The sequence below is a fragment of the Spermophilus citellus genome (genome assembly GCF_964194105.1).
Source record: "Spermophilus citellus genome assembly, chromosome: 15".
Taxonomy (NCBI): Eukaryota; Metazoa; Chordata; class Mammalia; order Rodentia; family Sciuridae; genus Spermophilus; species Spermophilus citellus.
The window spans coordinates 44,047,988-44,074,655 of record NC_138195.1 but is presented as its reverse complement, the minus strand read 5'-3'; the positions used below and the strand labels follow the sequence as shown (position 1 = coordinate 44,074,655).

Genomic DNA, 26,668 nt, shown 5'->3' with positions numbered 1-26,668 from the left:
TGTTTCTTTCTGTCTGCTTTGTTTGAGTTTAGTTTGCCCTTCTTTTTCTATTTTCCCAAGTTGAAAAATTTAGGTTATTGAGATGATTCTTCTTTTTGACTGATTGATCATTTGGGAATAGGTCATTCATTTCTACATATTTGTGAATTTTTCAAAGTATTCTGTTACCGATTTCTCATTTCATTTTATGTGGTCAGACAATAGACTCTATCATTTTTATCTTTCAAAGTTCATGGATGCCTGTGGCCTGATACGTGGTCTGTCCTTGAGAGTTCCCCGGGCGGGTGCGGGAAGAATGTGCACCTGTGGCTGTGGGATGGGTGGTCCACAGGCGTCAGTCAGGCCATTGGTTTTCAGTGTTGCACACGTGTTCCGTTTCCTGCTTGCCCTCTGTTTTGCTGTCTTATGCATTTTTGAAAGGGGCATATTGAAGCTTCAACTATTATATTATTATTATTATTATTATTTTAGGGATTGAATTCAGGGGCACTTGACTGAGCCACATCTCCATCCCTTTTTTATATTTTATATAGACATAGTCTCAGAGAGTTGCTTAGTGCCTTGCTAATTTGCTGAGGCTGGCTTTGTACTTGAGATCCTCCTGCCTCAGCCTCCTCAGCTGCTGGGATTACAGGCGTGTACCACCACACCCAGCTTCAACTATTATTTTTTGAGTCTGTTTTTTCTTTCGATTTTGTAAGATTTTACTTTGTGTATTTGGGGGAGTCTGACTTTAGGGGTTTATATGGTTGTAATTGCTATCTTTCTGATGGGTTGTCTCTCATCATTTTACAAGGCCCTTCTTTGTTTCTAGTCACACTTTTGGGGGTTCTCATTGCCTTCAATGAAGTCAATCATCTCTCAGCCCCTGTCACTTTGTTCTTGGTCAAGTTCACAGCTATGGTGGACGGGACCTATCTGACCAGTGAGCAGCAAGCACTGCTGATTTCCACCTCCACAGTCGTTAGTCACTTCCAACTTGGTTTTCAGGACAGTCACTCAATGTGGCCTCTCACTGGTAACATCTGCATCGGGTTTTGTGTGCTTAGGGGACATGATGAGCAAAACAACGTAGATCCCATGCAGCACAAGAGAAAATGATTCAATCAAGGGACATCATGAAGAGCCCACAGAATGGGAAAAAAATCTGTGCCACCTGCACCTCAGATAGAGCATTAATCTCCAGGATATATAAAGGATTTTAAAAAACCACAAAGAAACAAACAATCCAATCAATAAGTGAGCAAAGGAAATAAACAGGCACTTCACAGAAGAAGGAATAAAATCGATCAACAAACATATGAAAAAATGTTTGACATCACTAGCAATTAGAGAAATGCAAATTTACCCTACACTGAGATTTCATGTCACTCCAAAATTATCAAGAATGCAAGTAACAGGGGCTGGGGTTATAGCTCAGCAGTAGAGTGCTCACCTAGCACGTTCAAGACCCTGGGTTTGATCCTCTGCACCACATGAAAATAAATAAAATAAAGGTATTGTGTCCAACTACAACTAAAAGATAAAATATTTTTTAAAAAAGAATACAAGTAACAATGAATGTTGGCGAGGATGTGGGGAAAGAGATACACTCATACATTGCTGGTGGGACTGCAAATTGGTGCAACCACTCTGTAAAGCAGTATGGAGAGTCCTCTGAAAACTTGGAATGGAACCACCATTTGACCAGTTATCCCACTCTTTGGTTTCTACCCAAAGGACTTAAAATCAGCATACTACAATGACACAACCACATCAATGTTTATAGCAGCTCAATTCACAATAGTTAAGCCATGGACCCAACCTAGGTACCCTTCAGTAGATGAATGGATAAATAAATTGAGGCATATAGACCCAATGGAATCTTACTCAGCCATAAAGAAGAATGATATGGCATTTGCAGGTAAATGAATGGAACTAGAGAATATCATGCTAAGTGAAATAAGCCAATTCCCCAAAACCAAAAGGTGAATGATCACTCTGATATGAGGATGCTGACTCACAATTGGCAAGGGGGAGGAAGGAGTGGAGTTTCACTGGATTGGACAGGATGGAGTGGGGGGACAGGAGGAGGGATGAGAATGGGAAAGACAGTAGAATGAATCAGACACAACTTTCCTATGTTCATATATGAATACATGACCAGCAAAACTCCACACCATGTACAACCACGAGAATGGGAAGATATACTCTGTGTATGTCAAATACATTCTACTGTAACGAGTAACTAAAAAGAACAAATAAATATTTTTAAAAATAGACACCATGAACAGGAGATAGGAGTAGACCCGAACAGGAGCGCATATGGCTAAAGGAGAGACACAAGAAAAGGAACTCACAAGACAAGGCGGACGGATAAAGTGACCACAATTTTCTGCAAACCTGGCCTTGAGGGTGGGAGCTTCAACCTGGTCATTGTCACCACCTCTTCAATCCAGTGGCCACAGGCTGCAGGTTTCCACATTTTCAAGGCTACTGCCAGCATTAATCTCCAGGATATATAAAGGATGAGGCGGGTCCTGGGAGTAGGGCAGGTTAAACTCCACAGACTCTGTTCTCACCAAGTTTCAGCCAGTTTTCTCTAATGGATTGGTGTAAGTTTTCATTAATTTCCCGAGTTCTGAAAAGTTGATTCTGATCATCTTGTTGTTGTTGTTCTGGTTGGTTTTATGGAGGACTGTTCTGAACTCTATATTCTGCCATTCTCAGGGATGTCCCTGGATACCTCTACATTTCTGGCTCGGGGAGGTCTCCTCTGCCTGTGCACAGTTTATCTGTTTTCATCTTCCTTACTCAGAACAGAGAGTGACCTGCCTGGTGGTACCCCCCTGCCAGGCCTCTGCCGCTCCTCTCGCAGGGCTATTGGGAGTTTGATTGTTCGAGAGTCTATCAACAGAACATCCGAGATTTAGGCTGATTCATAAATTTCACTAATTTATATACATAGTATTTCTTATCTCCATGTCTTTCTTTTTGCTGGAGGACATTTTCTGTTACTAATTTTAGTAGAGTTTATTGTCTAAGAAATATTCCCAGTCCCAGGTATTTATTTTGTTCTGATACATTGGAATAATGGTTTGGTTGGTTACAGAATTTAGGTTCAAAATCATTTTGTTTTAGAACGTGGGAGTTCTCTCTGCCTTGTCGCCTCTTAAATCTATTTTTGAAATAATTTCCAACACAAGGAAGAATGACAACAGTATAAAGAACTCTTTCTTACCCTTTGCCCAGAGTTATACGAGTGTTATTATTTCCCATAGTTGATTTTTATTTTCTCTTTATCTCTTTCTATTTTTTTTTCTTCTGATCTATGTGAGAGCAAGTTGTGGACACCCTTCTCCTTTACTTCCAGATACTCCTGTGTGTTTTCAAAGGGCGAGGATGGGCAACATCCTCAAATGTCACCAACGGCCCTACAATGGACTTCATAGCTCGCCCCCACCAGGCTCAGGACCCTTTCAATCTTTTTGATCTTATTGTTAATTTGGATCTGTTCCTCTTCCTTATCTGTTTTCATGGCATTGATATATTTTATTTAAATACTTTTTTTTTAGTTGTAGATGGACACAACACTTTAATTATTTATTTTTATGTGGAGCTGAGAATTGAACCCAGGGCCTCGCACGTGCTAGGTGAGCGCTCTACACTGAGCCACAACCCTAGCCCCACATTGATACCTTTAAGGCCACAGGCCAATGTTTTTGTTTTTGTCTCGACTGTCCCTCTGTTACATTCTCTTTTTACATTCAATGTTGCCAGTGAGAATTTGGAGGTAGAGGGGCTGAATCAGAGTGGATTTAACTCCACACCTTCCGTCCTCACTCTTCCAAGCCCGAGACAAACTGTCTGCTTTTGGTGAATCTAATCCCCCAACTCCCCATGGCCTGTTCAGGCTCAGAATCCCTGGAGATGCCATTTGGCAGCAGCGGATGGGGGGATTTCCTGCTTTCCCCAGTGAGGTTGAGCTGGGAAGGAGATCTGTGTGGTTACATCTATCCAGGCCCGGCTCTCCCCCACCCCCACACTGCAGACCTTACGGCCAAGAGGTGCCTTTGTCAACCACACTTACAGCCGTCAACAGCAACTCTGTCATGTCATAATGAAAATACCAACAGCCGTCATGCATCTGCAGCCATCGCTGTGGACCGCGATAGCATCCGAGGAGATTGAGAGTTCAGCATCTTCACTTTAATGAAGAAGTAGAGGCCACGGGAGGGAAGGGCTGGTGAAGGCCACATACCTTGTGAGTCCCGCAGACACATCTTGAATTAATATTCTGAGTTATTATTTAAACTTGAAATGATCCAGCGCTGCTAAGGAAATCACTCTTTAGCGATGGCGAGGATACAATGGCCACATTTATCAATCCTGGAAAAGAGGGCTGGGGGAGTCAGAGTTTGTGTGTCTAGGATTCAGATGCTGTGATTCTGCCAGCCCAGTTAAAAACACCACATGGATAAGATGCATGAAATAGCACTGGAAGGGGCTCCGTGAGGTCAAAAAGAAAGATTCCAAGGGCATCTTCATGCAGCACACTGAATTCAGGGGCCAGTAGCAGAGAGGCTCTTCCTAGTTGGCAGCCACCACTGCTAAGGGCTGCGGGGTCTTTAACACAGAGGAAAGACTCCAGCCATATTAACTAGAGATTTATGGCTCAGCTAGAGATGAGTGCTGGGAGATCGAGGCTCAACATCCTTTCCTACATCTGCTTTTGATCAGCTCTGCAGAGTTAGTTATTTATGTCAAGAGTGTTTAGCCTCAAGCTACAGTGGGGAGGGGGAGTGGAGGGAAGCCGGGGAACCAGAGAGGGGAGGGTTTAGAGGTCAGAGGTCAGAAGGGCTCCATCAGTATCTGCCCAAGGTTTTTTGTTCCTGATTGCACATTTGCCAGCATAATGTATGAGCTGAAGACGATGATGTGTTTTCAAAGTCTGTAAAATAGGTCTGCTTATTAAATAAAGCAGACATTTGCTTTATGGTTGCACAAAAAGCTTTGTGTTTCAGTGGAAAACTGTACCTCATGTATAGCAATCCTTCCTGGGTCACCAGATTCTAGACCTGTTCATTGTCTTGGAGCAATTTTGCAGCCCTTTATAAACTGTAGTTAATGATAGATATGTGATTTCTCCTGCAGGATAGTGATAATTGACTTGGTTCCATTTGCAATTCATCTCGACATTCCTTCACTTCATATAAATTTGTGCTTTTTTTTTTTTTTTTCTTCTGAACCTGCTAAAATATCTGTCTGGTTCCCTCCTCATATGAGTCAAATGAAATCTTTAACATGTGTTCACTTTAATATCTTTAGGAGTGTGATTTGACTTCTTTCTGAACATTATCTTTTAACACAAAACCCTCCCATAGACCTCTTGCTTTGGAAAGGATCAGCTCCTCTTTCTCCTTGTTCTGAGATTTGGGTTGCTAGATCAGTTCTTTGAGACTTTTTAAACAGGACTCTTAAACATCTGTCATTTAAAAAAATATAGAAATACACCTGGAATTCTTTTTAATTTGATTGATTGATTGATTGATTGTACCAGGAATTGAACTCAGGGACACTTGACCACTGAGCCACATCCCCAGCCCTATTTTGTATTCTATTTAGAGTCAGCGTCTCACTGAGTTGCTTAGCTTTGACTGAGGCTGGCTTTGAACTTGCTATCATCCTGCCCCAGCCTCCGGAGCCACTGGGATTACAGGTGTGTGCCACCGTGCCCGGCTGGAATCTTTTCCTAAATTCCATTTTCTGAACTGTTGGGCGGATTGTTGGAAACCACAGTATGTGTGCTACGGTGCCTATCTCCTTTACCAGTTTTGCATCCAGGATCTGATAGAAGTTCAGGGTTGGCAGAGGGGGCCAAAGAACCAGGAAAGAGAAAATGAAGAAGGTACTTCTAGCTATTCCACCCAGTGGCTGGCGGTTCAGAGCAGGAAGGGCTTCTGGTTCCATCAATAGCAGCCCCAGACCTGGAACCCACATCTCCAGGGTCTGTCTTGCAGCTCCTCCAGGTTTTTCAGAAAAGGAAAAGAGGTGGACACCTTTGCTTTTAGGAGCTCCCTACCAACTCAAACTCCCAAACTGTACAATGCAGTGACTGTATTTCCAAAGGCCCAAGAAGCCAGCAAGCCAGTAGGTGACCTAAAGATGAGGGCAGCAAGTTCCTGTTCTTCTGTCCTGTGTCTCCTCCTGGGCTCTGGCCAGAGTGGTAGGCTGCTGCCCTGGAGAAGGGCCTGGTGGTCCCTGCATGTCTAGCCTTTTTCTCATGAGCCTGAACACTGGTGAGTTATGGGAACCTTCCATCTCTCTTTCCCTTCTGCAAGAGGAGAGTGGGTGCAGCTGATTTGAAGGCTTCTTTCTGCTCTGACTTGGTGAGCGTCAAGGTCAAGCCTTTTGGTCTCAGGAAGTGGGAAGCCACCTGGTGCCCATCACACTCTCTCTTGAATTGTATTCTTCGGTTTGGTTATTCACAAAGAAGAGGGCACTTTTCAGTTGGATGTTGTTATATACAAAGTAGAATTGCCTGGCACGTTCTTGAGTTCCGCTTTCTTTGGGTGGATTGCCAATTACTGGTCATTTGATTTTATTTCCGCTTGTTAAAAGCCTTCTTCGTAGAATGTTAAGACACTGACAAAGAAATTTTGGTCAAACCAAGAACATATTTAAAGAATTTTCTCGAAAGTTATTAAATCTTATTTCTTCCCCCCAATGCTTTTGAAGTTCATCAAATAATTGCGATTATCAATCATAGATCTGTAGAAGTACCAGCCAGAAGTTTACTGGACACTCAATTTCTTGTTGTTTTTGTCCCCAAATAGGATTCAAGCAAAATAAAATATTGAGCAAATCTCCCATCTGTAAAATATCCATCCCCAGCCTACAGACACCGTTACAGCTAAGGCGTAGCAATTCCATGTCTCTGACTACAGGTTTCTAGTTTCAGAATATTTTGCATTTGTTACTTTGTTGAGTTTTAAAACAACTGCGGCAGCTGTTTTCATTTTTAGATGAAGCTCCAAGAGGTTAAGTGGCTCTGTCAAGGTCTCCCACCTGTTAATAAAAGAGTCAGAACTGAAACAGGGCCCCCCACCCTATCCCTACCCCCTGTCTCCAAACAGCACCATCTTACTTCCATTAGTTAGGAATGAGGGCTCTCTTTAATCATGAAACCCTCTCCCTTCTGAAAGATGTTAAAGTATTTAATTTCTTAAAAAAAAAAAAGAAGAAGAAGAAAGAAAAAATAAAGAACAAGATGTAGATGATCTGTGATTTATTACTTGGATCAACTTCCATTTTAAAAAAGACAAGAGCAAAATATATAATTAATATTTACATTTTTTTTACAATGAAAAGTATTTACATCATAGAGAATAAATACAAAAGAGCAACATAAAACTTTAGGACAACACAGACGGCAAGGGCCACTTTCAGCAAGGAATTTTCTGGCTACGTTTTCCTAAGTTGAAGTGCAATGAGGACTAACTGTCGTCTACTCATTTTGCTAATTTAGTTAGTCAGTGTTTCTAATTTTTAGCTTGTGGCCTCTTCAAAAGAGCCTTTGTTTCGTGGCATCAGTAATTCATCTTCCCAAATCACTCTCTGGGGTTCACCTTTGATCTTTAGGATACCGGAGATAACATTGCAGTTCAAGTCCTTGGCCCCTGCGTTTGGGGGGTGGGGTGGGGGATGTAGGATCTCTTCCTGAAAAGAAGGTCTCATTCCTTGGCTAAAATCCTCCACATCTGGGCAGGAGTAAAATTACATTTCAAGGAACAGACTGGTTGGTTCAGTTAATTCACGATATTCAAGTTGTTGTGAATGTCCTCTGCACTTGATAGAACCGAAGCCCAGAAAGGCCACCACTTGGTGCACCCGTGACAGGATGGGACTAGAACTGAGCCTCCTGTCCCTCCCCATGGGGACTTTACCCCAGGGCCACACTGCTACCTCTGTGCCTGCTGCCTCCTTGGTGAGCAGGGCCTGGCTCCTCACATCTTTCTGGAGCTCCACATTGAGGCCCACCTGGAAGTGCAGAAGTGGAAAGCAGGAATTTTCAAATAGATGAGGTTGTGGGTTAGTTGGGGACGTGTCCCCAGTCCCCAAACACTTGAGGGGCCACTTGTGAAGCCATCTGGTAAGTGGGAATTTAGTGGCTTCTTGGTGAGGGTAGGGGACATTTTTCCTGCCATTCAATTTTATCCTGGAAGTTATGGGAAGGACAAAAGACACTGCTGTCCAGGGAACCAGCGTCAGCAAATGGAATCACTGGCAATTAAAAGTCAAAGTCAAACATGGCGAGGACAGAAATGTGCAGCAAAGAAACAAGTTTTTGTTGTTGTTGTTGTTGAAATGGTACCTGATAATGGGAAGATGTAGGTAGCTTTAGAAGAACCATTTTTTTTAAGGTCAAAATTATCAAAGAGTTTACTGCTTACATAAAGTACTTACTTAAAAAAACATCTACTTACAGAAATGACAAAAAGTAAATAAACTTTCACAATATTCAGGGTGATTGAAAAGAATAAATTGAGTGCACCAGGAAAAAAAAAATATCTAAAATTAAGAAAGAGAATAGAATCGTAGCAGTAATGATCTCAATAAAAAAACACCAAGAAGTGTCCAAAGGTATTTACATGTGTGAAATTAGTTATGGCACAACCCCTATATAAAATAGGTATGAAGATTTAAACATTTCTGAAAATGTCCAAAGACTCTGCAGCAAGAGAAACTATTACATGATCAAGTTCATCAGGGAAGTAAAATACTGTACATTTAAATATTGTCCACCAAGTGTACCACATGACACAAAAAAAGTTTCAATGAAAGAGTTAAGGGATCAAAAGCTTAAAATCCAATGGCTTCAATAAACTGGCTGGTAAGGTCGGCCTGGGATGCTGTGGACATTCCCCATGTTGGGCTGGGCAGAAGGAAAGCATCAGGAATAAGGGAATCCACACCTTGTTCTTAGTAATGTTTTCCTGGCAGAAATGGCATTTTTATCAAATCACTGGGATATGATTCGAGGCTCTATAATCTTGTAAAAAAAAAGCAATTCAATATATAAGGTGATTAAAATTCTTTTTAGATCCTTAACCGAAGAGGCCCAGGGATGGCTTTGTGCTTGGTGAAGCCTAGTGATGGGGACTGAGAGGGCTCTGTTGTTGGAGGAAAGCCCTGGTTGGAGGCTCAGCAGTCCTGCCCAGGCCCATGGGAGGCCCCCACAGGCCGTCACGCTCTGTGTCACCACCTCACTGTGGGATGGCTCTCTGATGTCTGGGCTCCCTGGAAGGCTTCTTCCTCCCTCGCCAGCAGCCTGCTGTGGGCAGCCTGAGGGCCCTGAGCACTGACCTCCAGCCTGCACACACTTGGGAGAGCCTTGCTAAGCAATGCCTTAGGCACTTTCAGAATAGAAGACGGATGGAGAAACCAGACCTCTTCCAAGGTCCCCTTCACAGTGGGGCATCCTTGCTTTATGACGAAGTTAAGGTTTGGACAGGGGACCGGAAGCTGCGCCTCAGCCTAGACCCAGCAGCCCCCCAAGGCTGGTGCCAGGCAAGATAGTCATCTCGGCCCATCAGTGTTGCTGCCTGTTGCTCCTTGGCCTCTGCCTCTGCTGGGTGAGGGCTCGTGTGACATGAACTTGAACAGGGTCCGTGCCCAATCATATTCCCAGAGACATCACTGCCTCCCAAAGAACCTGCCCCAAAATCTTTATTACCAGGGAAAATGTGGGTTCTAATTTCCTCTTAAACCCAGTTTTGTGAACCCTTTGGCTATAGAACCACTTGGAGATTTACATGCTGACTCTGACGTTCCACAGCACACCCATTGACCTCTAATGGCTGTGGTGACAGGGACCCTGCAGACCCCTGATCATCATATGGGAGATACTGGGGATCTTCCCTGGGGGCCTGGATGACCAACGGACTGGCTTGTTCACTTCAGGTTAAGCCATGAAACAAAGAATTGGTTTTTAAGAAAAAGATTAGTTCTTCTGTAGTCTGCCTTGAATACCAGGCCTGTGTTTCTGTGTCTCATGGCTTAGTAGCCTAATCCCAGATTCCAACAGCCCAGGCATCAGAGGAAGCCCACGAGGGTTCCCAAGGGAGAAGGAAAGAACGCAGCCTGAAGCATTTTGCTGGTCTTTTCCTGTGCAGGGAATTTGAGCCCTTCTCTGCTCAGCGCAGCCTTCCATCCAGGTTTGGTGGAAGGGGGGTGGGCACCAACTCAGGCCTGAGCCAGAACAACCCTTTAAATCAGGAAAAAATAGACATCTATTTGGTTAAAAATGATAAACCCCTGAAAAGCATAAGGGAAAGTGTGTGACTTACTGACATGAACAGAAAAGTGACTCATGTTGGAATCACAAAATACCACATCTGTCTCCCCCTCTCAGTTGATAGATACCCCGTGCACTAAATCTGCTGCCTTCCTCGGCTGAGGTGTAGCAGGTCGCAGGCCCGTCCTAAGAAGTTGGCTGCGACACATGGAACTTCAAGCCAATGGGAAACCCTAGGGACTTTGCTCACGACCATGAAGGCGAAAACCAAAACAGCGAAGAAAGATCAAAATATCTCTTTCCTGGTGGTAACGATAAGGATGTTTTTATCAGACTTATAATAGAAACTAAAAATCAAATCCAATGGAAGTGTGTACTCTCCCCTCTAATGGAGAACATAGTAAGATATATCTGTCAAAGAATCCATTTAAATGGGAGGCAGTGGGAGGGTTAGGCCGGCAGACAGACGAAGCTGTCAGAGAAGCTGACAGACTGCAGACTCTCCCTCCCCCGGGGAAGCCGGAGAGGTGGACTGCAGGGAGGCCCAGGGGACTGCTCTTGGGGGTAGATGGGAAGGAGACAAAAAGAGACGGGGTCAGTGACAGGGGAGGAAAAAAAGAAAAGCAATCAAAATAAGGGCAGATGCAAGAGAAGAGGTAGAGAAACCATCATGGGATGCCCAAATAAAGGGGGGCAGGGCCAGGAACAGCAATGGCGGAGAGACCACCTACTGGGGGGGGAGGGGTCATCTTCCTTGAGGGGTCAGGGATGGCTGGGGGGCTTTGGAAACCACTTGATAAAGTGTCAAAAGGCAGCAAGAAGATAGAAACCTTGCCAGCTCCCTCATCAGCGGCAAGGAGAAGCCGCCCGGCTCCCTGTGGCTGCCCAAATGACGCACCCTGGAGACCAGGGACATAGGTCAGCCCAGGGGAGTGTTGACAAGCGAGCTCTTTCTGATACAAGGCACCACTAGGGGTCCCGGCAGGGGACAGCCATGCGTGTGAGGGGGAAGCTGTAGGAGAGAAGGTGGGGGCTGCTTCCCTCCAGGGGCCTCAGCACCAAGGTGGCCTCACAGGAGGCACTTATGACCCAAAGGAGGGTTTAGGGGAAACAACTTTTTAAATGGTCTACAAAAAAATTCAACAGTAAAAAGACATCTTCCTTCAACATCAAAACAGAAATGACAGGAAAACTGAAGCCATTAGCCAACTCTAGGTAAGTTCACGTTTTCTTCTTCCATATAAAAGACCTACTGCCTGCAGTATGGACAGGTTCTTACCAAAAATCACCATCACAAGGACAGATCAGTGCTTTCCACCTGGAGGGATTACTCCTGGAGAGGTCACTGTCCCATGACCGACCTCAAGAGTAGCCACATAGGCTGTTGACCTTCCATGTGACGCCATTCTGAAAATTAGGTTCTGTCTGATTTTAAGAAAATGCATTAAAACCTCAATTAACCAGACTGAAGTTCACCGCAAGACACACACAAAAATAGAACTTTTTCTACTGAAATACCCAGGTAATGATTTTTGAACTTAAGACATCAGGTTGGCCACATGGGGAATCTGTCCACGCATCTGCATCTAAGAGGGCACAGGTGGGGGACATAGATGAGTGATGGGAGGCAGGGAGCTGCTGGGGAGATGAAAGCAGCGCTCACCTCATTTAACCGGGACTATGGGTAAATGGAATTTTAAAGCAAGAAGTTTTTTTTTTTTAAAGTTGCTGACTTTTTTTTTTTCTTTTAGGAAAAATAAAATAAAGACCCTATTAATGTTTTTGGAATTTAGTTTTAAGAAGCAACTTCTTAGGGTTCAGTGCGTACTTCTGTCCCACCCCAAGCTGGCCGATATTCCTACATCTTTGCTGATTGCTCAGCAGTCAGCTCTCCGGCTTGGGTAGAGGAGGGCCTCATTGGAAGGAATTTTGCCAGAAATTTTAGTGAACCGTTCTTCGAGTGATTCCAGTTAATTGAGGTTTGTGTGTCAAAAGGAAGATCTTCTCCTGAACAGCGAACACTGACGATCCTACTGGCTAGCCTTTGTCCTGTTCTTTACTGTTCCAAGTGCTTGCCAGAGATGGCCCTTGCAGCACCTTGCGGGCAGGTGGCCAGGACCCCTGCCCAGAGGAGGAAGTGGAGGCCGGAGCGGGAGGTGCTTGGCCAAGTCACCCAGGAGCAAGTCCCAGTTAGGGCCAGCGGGCGGCTTCCTTTACTCCCCGTCCCGGCACTTGCCCCCTGGCTGGGGGCGCATTTTGGGAAAGACTTCTCAATAAAACACTTGGTCTTTGGAATGAATGGAGTGCAAGAAAAATGTCTCTTAGCAGTAGGTTCCACTGCCTTTCTCACAGTGAACCCCCGGGGCCAGGCCACCTCCTCTCTGAAAAGGTGGCCGGGATGGCTCCGTCTTCTTCAATGTGGCTGGCTCAGGCGGTGGTTTGCTGGCAGACGATGAAGACCCTTTGAGTCTGTACAAACATCCAGGATCCTGGGAGCCACCCAAAGTCCTCTACCCCTTCACTGTGTGTCATTTTATGGGGAAGCTTTTTATTTCTCCCACGCCCTGGGGATGGCCAGCGGGTCGGGCGGCAGGTTAGTGAGGTCGTGAAAAGCCCCACAGGCCCACTGAGCCCCGGGCCGTGTCTGGATCCATCAGCTATGGCTCTTGCCATGTCCAGTTATGCACAAGTGTCCTTGGCCCCACAGGGTCCAAGGCAGACCCATGGGATTTCTCCAGCCCTGGATGTACTCCTCCCACTCATGTGAAGAGGCTGCTGTGCCTACTCCGTGTGAGTCCCCAGAGAGGGCACAGGGGTGAAGTCACCAAGTGAAGATGAGGCTGGCATCTTGCCAAGCTTTGTGGGTCAGACGCTATAAATGGGGGAGAGGGAGGGAGAAAGCCCTAAATTCATCCTCAAGCATTTTCCTCAAACCTCCAGGGCTGAGAAAAGATGCTATTGAGGATTTAAAGTCAACATCCCAAAACATAAGGACAAGCCACCAGGATGCCCTCCATCTTATATAGTCTTGGGGACAGACTTCTCAAGCTCTCTCTCTCTCTCTCTCTCTCTCTCCTTTGAACACCCACTGCCCTTTGCGTCCCTTTGGTCTCCCCTCCCTTCGGAGGCAGGGTGACTTTGGTGTGCTGATTTTATCTTTCCGTCAGAGGTGAGGACAGGGGTATAGTCCCCTCTGTTCTCCACACAGTGTCCACCTGGTTCTGGGGCCACCTGGTGCCATCAGCAAATGGTCTGAGTGAGGAGAGGTGTTGATGGCTGGAGGGTGACTTGGGTATCGGGTCACTGTCGGTATGACCTCCCTTCCTGGTTTGCCAGATGGACATTGGTTGTCACAGTGTAATTATTAAGAGTGTCCTCCTTCACTTGAAAGTGTCCTGGATTGGACAAGAGAATATGGTCACCCTTGTCCCTGAAGAAATAGCTGGAGTCCCTTGACAAAGAGAGAAGTAGGTGGTTCATTTCCTTCACCCACTTTGCTCAAGGAAGGGGGGGCTTCTGGCGACCCCCTGGGAACTGTGCAGATGGCTGCCTCGCTCTCCATCCTGGTTCTGCAGTGCCAGGGGCATCCCGGGGCTCCTGGTTCTGAGGGCCCGTCGGGCGGCCACCACTATGGCCCAGCCTGGCTTTGCGAGCTTCTCTTGTCTGCGACAGCCTGGTTCCTTCCTCTCCCCAGCGCGGTGGAGTCAGCTCACAGCATTTGAAAAACCCAGAAGTGAAAGGGTGAATGGCTCAGCACCACCAGGAGGAACTCTTTTGAGGAGGAGCTGGAAAAGATGACAGGTCCCGGCCACAGCCTCCTGGGAAGGCTTTTGACAGCCCCTCCTGCCCAGAGCTGCTCAAAGAACCACAGTTCAGAGGAGAGCTTTGAAGGTGGCTGCAGCTGGAGGAGCAGAGAGCTCCTGCCCCCAGGGCACAGGCCTCCTCTCCCCTGGTCACACTCCCATCAGCCCCTGAGCCAGGCCCTTGGGAGGGTTCGGCCGGCGACCCTCTGGGCAGGGGCAGCTCCTCCATCTTCCTTCTCCAGGGCAGGCGCTTTCCCGCGGGCCTGGGCTGGCTGGCCTCACTTCTTGGCGACTAACCAGGGACTCTGGCCCTTGAGGGGGTGCAGAGAAGGAGGTGTTTGAGAGGAGGCTTACTGGACAGTGGCCCATTTCATGGGGGTGTCCTAAGGCCAGAATCTCCCCAACCCAGCTGCCACCTAGCCAGACTCCCAGCCCCTCACGGTTGGGACCTATCCTCTCTACGGGCTTTCCCCTGGATGGTCTCACCTGTCCTCCCCTGAGCTGAGAAGCAAGCCCGGCCCAGGCTCACATTCACCGGAAGATTCTAACAGGGAAAGAAGCACGAGCCAGGGGAGGGCCCCTCTGTGGGCAGTGGCCAGCTTCTCCCACTCCAGGCTGACCCCGACCACACTGGCCACCGTAGTGTCCTCTGTTCTTAGGAGCCCAAGCCCTGGCTGGTTGTGCCCCGTTGAGCACTGAGCATGCACGTCCTGGCACTGCTGGCTACTGCTAGCCCTGGAGGGCAGGCCCGTGCCTCACCATCCAGGGTGGTCTCTTCCCTCCCTTCCCAGTGACTGGCAGGAAGCACAGAGCCTGCACATAGTAGGTGCTTCATAAAGCAGACTGATAACTGCCCAGATGTGGATGAGCCCTGACCTGGAGGACACTGACGGAGGACCCTGAGGAGACCAATGAATAGGGAAGTCCTTGTCCTCTCTGTTCACCGTCTGCAGGGATGCCCCTCCCCCACCCCAATGTAAAGTAGAGGAAAAAAAGAACATTCCAGATAACAGACAAGGAGATAGACCCGAGGAGCCCAGAAGCACCTTCCCAGGGCCATGGCACCTGTGTCACCATGACAGATGGGGAAGAACGGCTTCGGGCAGAGGAGCCAATGTGGGCGATGGAGGGGGACAGCAGAGATGTCCACAGAGGACCTTGAGCAGACCTCGAGGCGGGGCCCACTGGGGAAGGCCCCCTGGGGAAGGGCTTGGTCCCCAGCCCAGCCCTGCTCCAGCTGTTCCCTCCACAGGTGCATGGCTGTTGCCCAGAGACACGGTGTTTCCTAGAGCCAGAGGGTCACTCTGCTTGTGGGGTTCGGCCTGAGGGTCTGAGGTAGCGCTTCCTGCCCTGCAGCGCCACCCCCTCCACCATCTCGTGGAGCAGCGGCAGCCCTTGAAGATTCTGGCCCCCCTTGCTCCCATCCTCTGCTCTCCATCTTGGTGGGGTCTCTACTGACCACTCATCAGACGCCTACCTTCTCCTCTTTTTAAGTATTTTAGAGTCTCAGGTGATTGATGCCTCAAGTTGCCTGAGTGGGAGGGACACAGGGGGCCTGATAGGGAAGGTGGCAAACTTGACCGTGCCGGCCGTGGCCCTGAGAGCTGGGGATCCCTGGGGAGCCCCTGCGTGCCACATGGCTGAGGCTGTATGGCTTATTCTCTCTTAATCTCCCAGTGTGGAGCCACCGTGAGACACGCCCTCTGCCACCACTGTGGCTCTCAAGGAAGCTCTACCACCACGTGACGCAGCCTACTCAAGTTTTGTTATTGAGGGTTATGAAGCACACGCATGCCACACGCAGGCCACATGCAGGCCACATGCAGTTCTGCAATCCCACGGCCATGCATGATGTTACCCCAAATAACCCCAGGGGGTGGGCAGGAGCGCTCCAGCATCTGGTCTTCCAGGCGCTCACCTCTCCATGGAATCAGAAGGTTTCAGAGTGTCTGAGCTTGAGGGACCGTGGAGGCTACCCAGGTCTGGCTTCCTTGTTTGATGCTTGGGACACTGAGACCTGACGTGAGTTGCCCAAGGCCAGACAGTTGTCAGAGTAGAGAGAACCAGAAACCCAGACTCTGGACTTGCTGGCCCAGTAGGGAGGAAGCACTGGGTGGGGGCCGAGACGGGGCAGCCTGGGCATGGGGGGAAGGCTGTCCCTTCCTTGGCAAGGCTTCCTTGGACCCACGTGACTACAGCTGCATAAGCTGCGCATCTTGAGAGGCCTGGATGAACCTGTCATGCTGTCACTCACAGGGCACTGGTTCGGTCTTTGTCAAGCTAGATGTTTGCATGTTGGGAAGTGGAAGATGCTGGGCAACCTGTGTCCCCCCTCTGTGACAGAGACCACAGCAAGAGGTACTGGGACCAGAGAGTAACCACCGGAGGCCAAGCCTTCAAGACCCAGCTCTTTGCAGTTTGCAAAATCTTCTACCAGTCTGCCCCAGGTAAGAGCCGGTGAATCTCTGACTCCCTGGCTGCAGCCAGGCCCCCAGTATGGAGCCAGAGACTTTGACCTCCATGAGCCCTCTGGGGGCCCAGCTTCTCTGTGCCATCCTCCCACTCTACAGTTCCCCTTTTCAATTGTCCCGGTACTCTGAGCATTAGCACTGAAGTCCAGCGACCCTGCAGACTTTTGACGACTCCTCTTCCTACATCCAACCTCCCTGCACTTGCCTGGTACAGAGTTAAGATCCAAGTGGAAAAGACCAGGCTGGAGTCAGGAGCCCACTGCCCTGTGATGGAGGGGGCTCCTGGCGGAGGGGTCCAGGGACCCCAACCACACGGCAGGGTAATGCGCTTATGGTCTGGGGCCAAACCTCTGTGAACTGTAGCTCACTGGGCAGGGCAGTATGGGGGCCACCACCAGGCCGAAGACAGCATGAAGTGATCTCAGGAAGGGCGAGGACCCCTCCTGTCCAGGTAGGGCGTCCCTGTCACCTACTTTTCCTTGACTCTGACTTTGTAACTTCTTTCTACATATTTTTCTATCTTCTTGGGTTCATCCTCACCAGTGTTAGCTGGGACAGTGGGTAAATGGGAACACAGATCTGAAGCAGAAGGTAGTTTCTGGGTGCCCAGACTCACCCGGGGCCATCAGCTGATTTGGAGTCTCAGCCGAGATCACCGGTGGGCTGACTGCTGCAACCGGAGCCCCAAAGCCATCAGACAGTGGGTTCAGAAAACAGGCAACTTTGACTTGTAGGTCCCCACCAGGGGTGGGGGGGTGTCAGCCCTGGAGATGGGATAACCCAGAGAGTCAAGGTGAGGGCGGATTTCAAGGAGCAGAGCACACGGCAAGCCACCTGATGACTTTTAGTGATCCTGGGCACTTTTTCCTCTTTGTGAATTACTTGCCCCATAAAAAGTTGTATTTCTGACTGTTTGCAATCCAGGCTGGATTCATTGTTATATATTCACTTTTTCCCTTCTAAATCTAAAAGCATTAAAAATTAAAATATTTTGGGGACCCTTAAAAGAACCGTAGGTCCAGCTGAGTGGCCACTGCATCCGATGGGAAGCCGCCCTGGGTAGGGTCGTGGGTGTCTGGCTCAGGCTTGGGATGGGCTGGAACACACCACAGGGCCCCGTGGGCAAAGCACCTGGGGCCAGCTAGAGGTGTGGGGCCTGGGAAGGGGACACAGGAGCTCCATTTGTGTCCACAGGGATCAACTCTAGCTCAACAGTGTTGCTTTGGAAACAATGAAGCTGAGACTTAGAGGAAGCAGTGCTCTGGTTTCAAAAATAACAGAGTGGACACTGAGAGAGAGAATGCTGGGATCACCCCTGGGGTCTGGGCAGCCAGAACCGGAGAGCCTGAGCTCACCCCCACCCCACAGGACTCTCAGGAATGCAAAGCCCACTGATGCCAAGTCTGTGTGTAGAGTTTCCAGTTCCCCTTGTGCTGACTGTGAAGAAAAGATGTCCATATAAAATGTCCATTGTGAACAAGATGGAGGTGTGTGTTGAAACTCCCAGGGTCGTTTGTTGGTTTCGAGCCCTGGGGAAGCAACAATCTGTTGTGACATAGCTAACGATAAACCTGCATGCTCTACCTCACGGTTGGAATAATAAAATCACACCTCACCATTAAAGCAGGTGTTCTGAGACCCGCATAAAGCAGCAAGCTATGAATGGAAAGCGGTACAACTCTTTTAAAAAATAAAAACAACTTCAGGCTGGCCCCACCTGACCTGGATCTGGTGAATTTTCTAACTAGTTGCCTGAGTAGAACAGAGCATGAAGGGAAGCCCCTTCGCTGCAGCCATGGGTGGCCCTCAAATTCCTATCAAGCCAACAATGTGATCTGCAGGAGCTGGTGGTAGTGAGTGTAGCTCGAAAACAAAACACAACAGTCCACCAAAACCCCAAAGCAGTCACACATGGCCCCTTTGTGTTCCTGGAGGTCTCAGGCACAACAGACCCCTCCATGCTTAAATGGCTCTGGGATGAACTTGGGAAATGTTACAATAGACGTTGCCTCATAGAGCCCCCTCCCTCTCTCTCTGTTGGATTTAATGTTTCAAAACATTGCTCCATACTTCTGAGGACCCCTGCTTCTGGGATTTCCTGCTTGCACAAGAAAGAGTCTGTTGAGTGGTTAATCAGGATCCTGAATTGCCATGTTTCCTTTTTTCTTCTTTTTAATAATGAAAATCCACAAGTTTACAATATTCTCAGATACACCTAGTCTGGCAAACATCACGGACCTCCACGTATATGTGAATTCACACATGAGCTAGCAGCACCTCAGTACTGGCTGTCCCTCTTTGGCACTGAAACATGATAATTTATTAAGCTTCGAAACTTAATAAGTGTGCACAAATATCATGCAAACATTAGGGCCGTACTCACAAACAGAAAGTGTATTAGAGACGCAGACTTATACAAAACATTTTGTAAACAAAAGGGAAGGGGTTATTTTCTGTACAAAATATGCAGGTTTCTTGCTCTCTCTCTCTTTTTAATAATCTGTAAGATGCATCATACTTCTGGCATTTTCAAAAAGTGAAAACTGTATAAAAATAAATATTCTATGTACAAAACACACACAGGCCAATCCAAGGTTAGAGGCATCACTGCAAAACAAAATCAAAACAACGTTCGGTTAGTTTCAAGGGGTCTTTGGATACTTTCTTCCTTGAAAGAAAGGGGGTGTATCTCATCCTAAATTGCATGAGGGCTCTTGATAGGGAAACTGAGGAATCATAAGGCTCCGAGTGGGAAGAAACTCAGTGGACTTCAAGCCCCCTGAGGGTGGGAAACACAATCTTCACCTTTCAGTCATTTCCCCTTGTTCCCACCAGAGGGCACTCTCTGTGCTTAGAGGCCAGGTTGATCTCAGCAAGGTCCCAGGGAGTGAATAGCCAAGAGGGCCGCTAGTTGCTTCCTAAGGTGTCATGGTCCTTTTTAAAAAATTATAATTATTAGTATTATTGGCAGCACTGGGGATTGAACCCAGGGATTCTTTACCACTGAGCTACATCCTCAGACCTTTCCAATTTTTATTTTGAGACAGGGTCTCCTAAATTATCCAGCTGGCCTTGACCTTGCCATCCTCCTCCTGCCTCAACCTTGAATGTAGATGGGATCACAGGCCTGTGCCACTGTGCCTGGCTCTGTTGTAGGTGTGGGTAGTGGCTGTGGTTCCTCTGTTAAGCTCAAGTGTTTCAATTTCCTGACAACTGGCAGCCAACTTAAACAAGAAAATCTTTTTTTTCTTTTTTTTAGGAGGAAAAGGGCCTGGGGGTCTTACAGGACACACTCCTTACCTGCTTCCGTGAAGCTTTAACTAGGTCTTTCTGGAACTGGACAAGAGGGTGAGTTTTGGTGTGAGGGGCAGATTCTTGGGGAGGCATCTCCCTTGAATATTGGGCTTTTTCTGTGTTTGTTAGGGGGGTACCCCCGGCAAGTGGGTATTCAGCCTAGTGCATAACGTCTCCATGGTTTCGCTGCTTTTACCCAACCCTGTGAGCTAATGAGCATCTGAGCATCGCATGGAGGAGCTTATTTGTCTCCTTGTAAGTGTGGTTCTGCCATTCCCGAAACAGGACTGGACTAGCGAAGCACCAACTCCCTAGCAGCTTGGGCTTGGAACTTTAAGAAGAAACACACTAATACCTTGAGAAATTGGTGGAGGAGGGCTGGTGGAGGATGTTGCACGGGGCAGCACGGTTGCTGCTACCTATGCTGGGGATGCAGGGGGGGCTTCCGGATCTGTAGGTCAGTGGCCCTTAGGCGGGGAGTCCTATGCCTTGGGGAGTTCTGGCTGGGTGGGGGATCTCATGGAAGAGCTGGCTCTGTGGCCTCAGAGTGCTTCATGAAGGCAAAGGCCAAGGCAAGTGTGAGTAAGTGAAATGTCATTGTTGGTGGGAACTCTGGGAACCCAGAAGAGGCTGGGCTGCATGGGGCACTTGAGCAGACACAAGGCCCTGACAGCTCAAGTTCAGGGGGAAGCGCAGGGTGGTGAGCCAGGCAATCCAGAGGCATAGAAGCCATGTGAGTTGAGAGTTTGGGCAGCGTAGATGTTTTACATCTGGATAAATACCATTATATGGCTTAAATGACCTCATCTGAATGCCACAAGAGCAGGCTTTGGTAATCTATTTCAAAACACGGCCCAGAGCTCCTACGTCTGGGTGGTACCTGGAAATTCCATGCATTGGGGTTTGCGTACACCTTAAAAAGCATTTTAAAATGTCCTCTGAGGGCAGCAGCACCTGGGATGTTTAGCAGGCACCCTGCCTTTGAAGTAGGGCTTTTCCCCACCCTGGTCTTCCTGCCTCATCTGTGGAAAGACAGAATGGAAGCACTGCAAACTTTAAGGCACCATGGGGGAGGGCAGTAGACCCCTGTCCCCAGGCAGCGCAAGCCTGAGAAGCTTACCTTGTTCCAGCAGCCCTGGACTGGTAAGCCGTCTTCACCCTGCAAGGAGAAGGGAAGCAGAGCCTCAGACTCAGGCCAAGCAAGCAGGGCAGGGGTAAAAAGAGCCTCAAACCTTCCAGCCAATGATCAGACACGGCCCACCCACTATTGCCTATTTCTTCTCTCTGCTTGAGGTCAGAACCTTGCAAGGGCATGGGAAACCGATGCAGTTGTTTTTGTTTTGACATTGACATTGGCTAAGGTCACATGTACCTGCAGTGCAAGGACAAGAGGGGCTGTCCAAGCCTGTGCAGTCAGCAAGCACAGATGTCCCTGAGTGCCCTGAGAGGCAGTCTCTGCTCCAGCTCTATAAAGTGCTGGATGCTCAAGTCACCTCGCACTTGGGCCTTAATTTCTTCCTCTGTAAAACCTGGGCAAGGGGAGATATGCAATGAGGGTCCCAGCCCACCCACTCCCTGATCTCTTACTTGTCTCTCTTCCTAAGTACAGGAGGATATCTGGACAGTTCCATGAAGGTCAGTGGGTAGGTTGGAGTTCAAGGGACAAGCAGCCTCAGGGGCATTGCAATGTGACCCAGAGATGTCTTCAGCTAGAGGACAGAGTGTTCTGGCCCGGCCTTGGACATTGCTGGGTATTTGGGGCAAAATGCTATAGCAGAGTACACAGCAACTGCTCATTGTGGTAACCGCGGAGCACCTTGTAACCTCAGGATGTTCTGCCCACAGTGACGGACTCTTCCAGTCTTCTGGCCTAACATCCGTTCTTTCTTGAATACCCCAGGGGAACTTAGAATCTTCTAGAGGCAAGGTGGGGAGGGCGGAGCTGAACCCAGGGCAGGTCTAGGGAGGCAGTCCAGACTCCAGAACTTCGGGTTCCAGGGCAGAGACAGAGGCAGGCCCGGGATTTCAGGGGACTGGAGCAAGTGCTCAGTCTTCAGGACTCCTCCGTGCCCCGGATCCACTTCCCCTACCCACACCAGACTCCCAACCTCTCATCACCTGGCATTCAGCAGCGCAGCGCAGCATCTAGTTATCTCATGTCCTGATCTATAGTTCCCCTGCCCCCAGGGCCACAAGAACACAATGCAGGAGGTGGGATGGGAAATGAGAAAGGGAAGTTATGGGCATTCCCACAAAAAATTAAAAGGCAAAGGCACATGGTTATGGGATGTTATTGGAGAAAACATAACTGTGGAAACGGCTAACCCTCTGGGTCGGGAGGGGATGGCAGGAGTGCATCCCACAGTTCTACGGTGACCCTTGTCCCCTTCTCGGCCCACCAGGCTGCGCTGTGCCACTCTGCACACAGGACTCTGGGAGGGAGCCCAGCCTCCGTGGGCTGCGAGGTATTCCCACTGGGACGTGGATGGTGACAGGGGCAGCGGATGGGTGCCGGCTGGCAGAGAAGAAGCAGCAAGTGCAGGAGTACGAGGGCAGCCCGGCCGGCGGCCTCAGAGCTCAGGGTTCTCAGGCGGTGGTGTGTGGGGGTCGCAGCCCAAGGGTTACTCCACGGTTAAGAAATGCGCATGCGCCTGCCGCAGGCGGGGCGGGGGGTCAACGCGCAGGACGGGCGGGGTCCGGAAGCGTGCTGCTCTGCCTGCTCGTCCTGCGCTCACCTTTTGGTCTTTTGGTCTTAAAATGTCCCCAGTGTCGTTCAAGGGGTTTTATAGTCACTCCTAAACTGTTTTTCATTCAAGGAGGATTCCTGAGTGACTCCAGGGCAGGGACGTGAGGCTGAGCTCCCGCCTTCCTAGGGAAGCGCAGGGCCAGCAGGAGCCTCCTGGGCCAGTCCCCTTGGAATCAAGGGCCACCTTCTTCTGTTGTAGTTAGTTAAGAGGACTACGTGGAGATCCTTGGCCATCTCCCTGCCTCCTGCCTGTTCCATCTCCCCCAGACTCTTCAGCATGAGCCACTGGAAGATGAGTGACCAGGACCTCAAGCGAGGGTCTTGTAATGTCTTCAGGGATTTACATGAGGATGAACCCTTTGGGATCTGAACACCTGATCTGGGACTATCCCCTAGTTCTGATGGTGTCACCTAGACAGTGACCCAGCCTGGAAGAATAGGCAGGTAGCCCTCTTCTCCACCACAGTTCTGGCACTTCTCAGCCTGCCCTATGTCTAGAAGCACGTCCACCTGTCCCCTGCCAAACTGCCAAACTGCTAGGGGTGGAAGGGGCAGGGGTGCAGGCCGACGTTTTGCCAGGTGTTCATCTACACACAGGAAGAAAAAGGAGTCACAGTTCTAAGAAGCTATCCAGAGGACCTCCGCTTTTCTAGTTTGGACGCAGGTGGCAGATCTGCCTAGGAGCAGTTGGGCAATGAGGCTCAGATGCAGCCCCAACTGCCCTAGGGTGAAGCGGACCCGGTAATTTGTATCCAAAAGACTCTCTCTGTAATTAAGCTTCTCCAGAGACTCATCATAATTGTTCTTATTAACAGAATAGCAGCAAAAATTTCTGCAAAGAACTCAGAGTGGTTTGGAGCTTCCTATTTTCTGTAAGGGCCAAGTGCTGTGTCTTGCAAAAGCTAAATTTGCCCGCTAACTTGATGGTGAACCAAGAATTGTTACTTCTGCTTTCTGTGGTAAAGACTTGTGAAATGTCTGTCTAGTCTTAAAAAAATGGAACAAAAAGCACTTTTCATGTAAACCTTCAAACCTCTCCTCCCACTGGGTATAAAGTTCAAAGAATTTCCCCAGACTCATGGTCCAGAGATTTTTTTTTTTTTTAGGCACAAGCCTCCTCTGTACCGCTGAAGCCATAAACCTGCTTCCTGATCATTCCTCAGGTGTCCAGCCTGCCTGTCCTACATCAAGGGTGGGAGGATGGCCCAGACAAGGAGATGTGCTGCAGAAGCGGCTGCGGGAGGCCAAGAAAACACCCCAGCAAACTTTGCATGCAAGAGGGCAGCATGGCCGGGTGCCCCAGCAGAGGCAGGGTGACCCTTGGTGTCTACAGACACCACAGGAAGTGGGAGCTGGGCGGAAGGAACAGGAATGTGGGGGCACGCAGGTACAAACCACACACGTAGGGAAGCCCAAATTGGCCATGCAGGCAAGGGAGGGTGGTGCCATACCAATGGGCAGGGGGCATCCAGTCCGTCCAGCCCTGGTAACCCTGGCTCCCCTTTCTCTCCTTTAAAACCTCGGTGTCCCTGTTCATGAAACCAACCACGATGATTATTTAGGTCAAGGCTGGCCAGCTCCAGCTGCGGAGTGGAGAGGCACAGTCCTACCCTGGCCAGGATGCAGGACCCTTAAGTCACCAACGAATAAAGGTAAGACGCCAGCTGATCCCCCATCTCCCAGGTCAGCCTTGAGCTCTCATTGCACTCGGGAGAGCTCATGACGCACAGCCAGCCCCCTCTGTGGACCCACACCTCCCTCTACAGACCCACACCAAATAATCTCAGGTAACTTCAACTTCAGCCCGTCATAATTTTTAGAACCTTCACATGGATTGAAAAGCACTTGGGAAGCCTGGCGGAGGGGCCACAAATCTTTAGATCCTGGCTCATTGGGGTGCCTTCCTGCTGGGTGTCTGTCTCCCGCTTTCTGGGTTTTAGGGGGCTGGCGGGTGTTCGGAGGCTTTGTGCGGAGAAGCCCCTGGTCTGGCCTCGTTCTGCCCAGAAGTATTAGTGACCCTCAGGAGATGCTAACTCTGGTGTCCTGCATCCTGACCGAGTGAGCATTGAGACAACCAAACCGCTGGCCACCGAAGTGGCCCAAAACAAAGAAGGCAAATTCATGGCCCCCAAGGGCTACCCTGGCTCCCAGAGCCATGCTGGAACCCAAGAGCCAAGGCCTCCGCCCCAGTTTCCTCTCCACATGGTTTCTTCACTTCCAAGCATCCATTGTTCTGCATCTTCAAAGGAAGAGCATTCAAAGGAAAAGGATTTAGCCTTAATTATTTGCAGCTGTGGTTTTAAGGCAATACCAACAGCCTGCAGGATTTCAAGGGAACAGATACTCTATTTGCCTTCTTTGTTTCCATCTTGTAAACCTCAAGGAAAAAACCAGAACAATGCAATTGAGAAATGAAAACATACCAGTGGACAGGGGGCATCTAATCCAGGTGCTCCTTGGTCTCCCTTATCCCCTTTAGGCCCCCTAGATCCTTTCTTTCCCCTTTCCCCCTGTAAGTAATGGTTTAGTTCAAGGAAAAAAAAAAAGAACATCAAAACTTTAGGGTCATTCATATGTTAAGGTTAGAGATAGAAAAAGAAAATGAAAGAAGGAAAAGGAGATTCTTTTCATTAGAATAGTCTCCCCAGTAGGATGTGAGGTCCACACCCACATCTCTGCTTGAAGCACCTGAGAGTTTGGCCCAGGAAGGTGGGTGGGGGACAAGGAGGCAGGGCTACCTCCAAGCCAGAGGTGGTGGGAAATGGGGACTGAAGGTACAAGAGCCCAGAGAGGGTCTGAGATGAAATTGCAGACAACCTCTGGAATCAAGAATCACTTTCCTTAAAAGTGGCCAAGTATGTCCCTTGGATGCTGAAGGGACATCACCTTCCCTCTGCTGGAGGGTCTATTTTTGAAGGGCGTTGGGCTGAGTGCCTTTTGTCCCAATCACTGTTCAGCCCTCTGACATTCTCTTAGGAGGCAAAGTGATTTTAGGTGGAGCCCTGGGTGTCCTTCTGCTCGTGCGTGCAAGTGCAGGGTGCAGGCCTGTGTAACAGTGTGGGTATGTGCCCGTGCCTGCAGGTGTGTGTACGTGCACCTGTGTGTGCGTGCTCTCAGCTGGGTCCTCCCATATGGTTCACACTGGTGTGAAGTCAGGTGGTGTTTCTGTGTACTCTGTTTTGTTGTAGACAGCTATTTGTGGATGGACATGATGGTTCAAGGAATTCATGTATTTCTGAGAAGCTTCAGTAGATGTCATCTTTCTAAACTGAGCCCTAATTTTTTTTTTAAATGTCAGGGTTCATTTAAAGAAAGGCTGTGGGAAATTCTTAAAAATGAAGTATCAAGCTAGGCTGATTGTGCCTGCCTGTAATTCCAGTGACTTAGGGGACTGAGTCAGGAGGATCACAAGTTCAAGACCAGCCTCCGCAACCTAGTGAGACTCTGATTCAAAATACAGTAAAAAAGAGGGGGTACTGGCTGGGGGTGAAGCTCAGGAGTAGAAATCCTTGGATTCAATCCCTGATACCAAAAAAAAAATCTACCTTGTAATGAACTTACAGTTGGATTTTTATACGTTGTGTTTCCTTAAAAGTGGCCAAGTATGTCCCTTAAGAGTTTTCCCAGGAACTCTCTTAGGAAGACTAAGGGACTTGCACAGGGTTTCTCCTGTGTGTTGAGGAGAACAAAGGTTTGGAGTGAGAGCTGATTCTGCCATAGGTCAGTGGTCTGATTTGGGGAAGCTGCATAACCTCTCTGAGTCTCAGTTTCTTTATCTGTAAAATGGGTACAGACACCCACTTTAATGATTTGTTGTGAAGTCTTTGTAAATATTAAATGCTTCTTAATAATAACGTATAGTATGTGCTCAGTAAGTCATAATTCCTAATAATAATAACTATTATTTCCTGTTAGTATAGGAACTAAAGCTGCTTCCAGAGGCAAATCTTAGGGTTGGAGCTTTGTGTCTGCCATGTTCCTGTAGTGGCAAACAGCACAGTCTTCAGTTGTTAGAAAGAGGTAGTCTTTAAAAATACTTCTGATGTTTCCCTGGATTTTTGAAAATTGCCCAATTTCT

General features: G+C 48.5%; 1 protein-coding gene across 1 annotated transcript in view; it reads right to left on the bottom strand.

Annotated features, from left to right (window-relative positions):
• Positions 1-11,318: 11,318 nt before the first annotated feature.
• Positions 11,319-26,668, bottom strand: part of LOC308634326 (uncharacterized protein) — a 91,580-nt gene continuing 76,230 nt past the window's right edge. The window contains exons 37-39 of the mRNA XM_081268143.1: positions 25,014-25,100; positions 20,965-21,003; positions 11,319-14,390 (exon numbers count right to left, since the gene is read on the bottom strand). Coding sequence (XP_081124269.1) covers positions 14,358-14,390; positions 20,965-21,003; positions 25,014-25,100 — 159 coding nt within the window. The 3' untranslated portion in view covers positions 11,319-14,357. The remainder of the gene's footprint in view (positions 14,391-20,964; positions 21,004-25,013; positions 25,101-26,668) is intronic.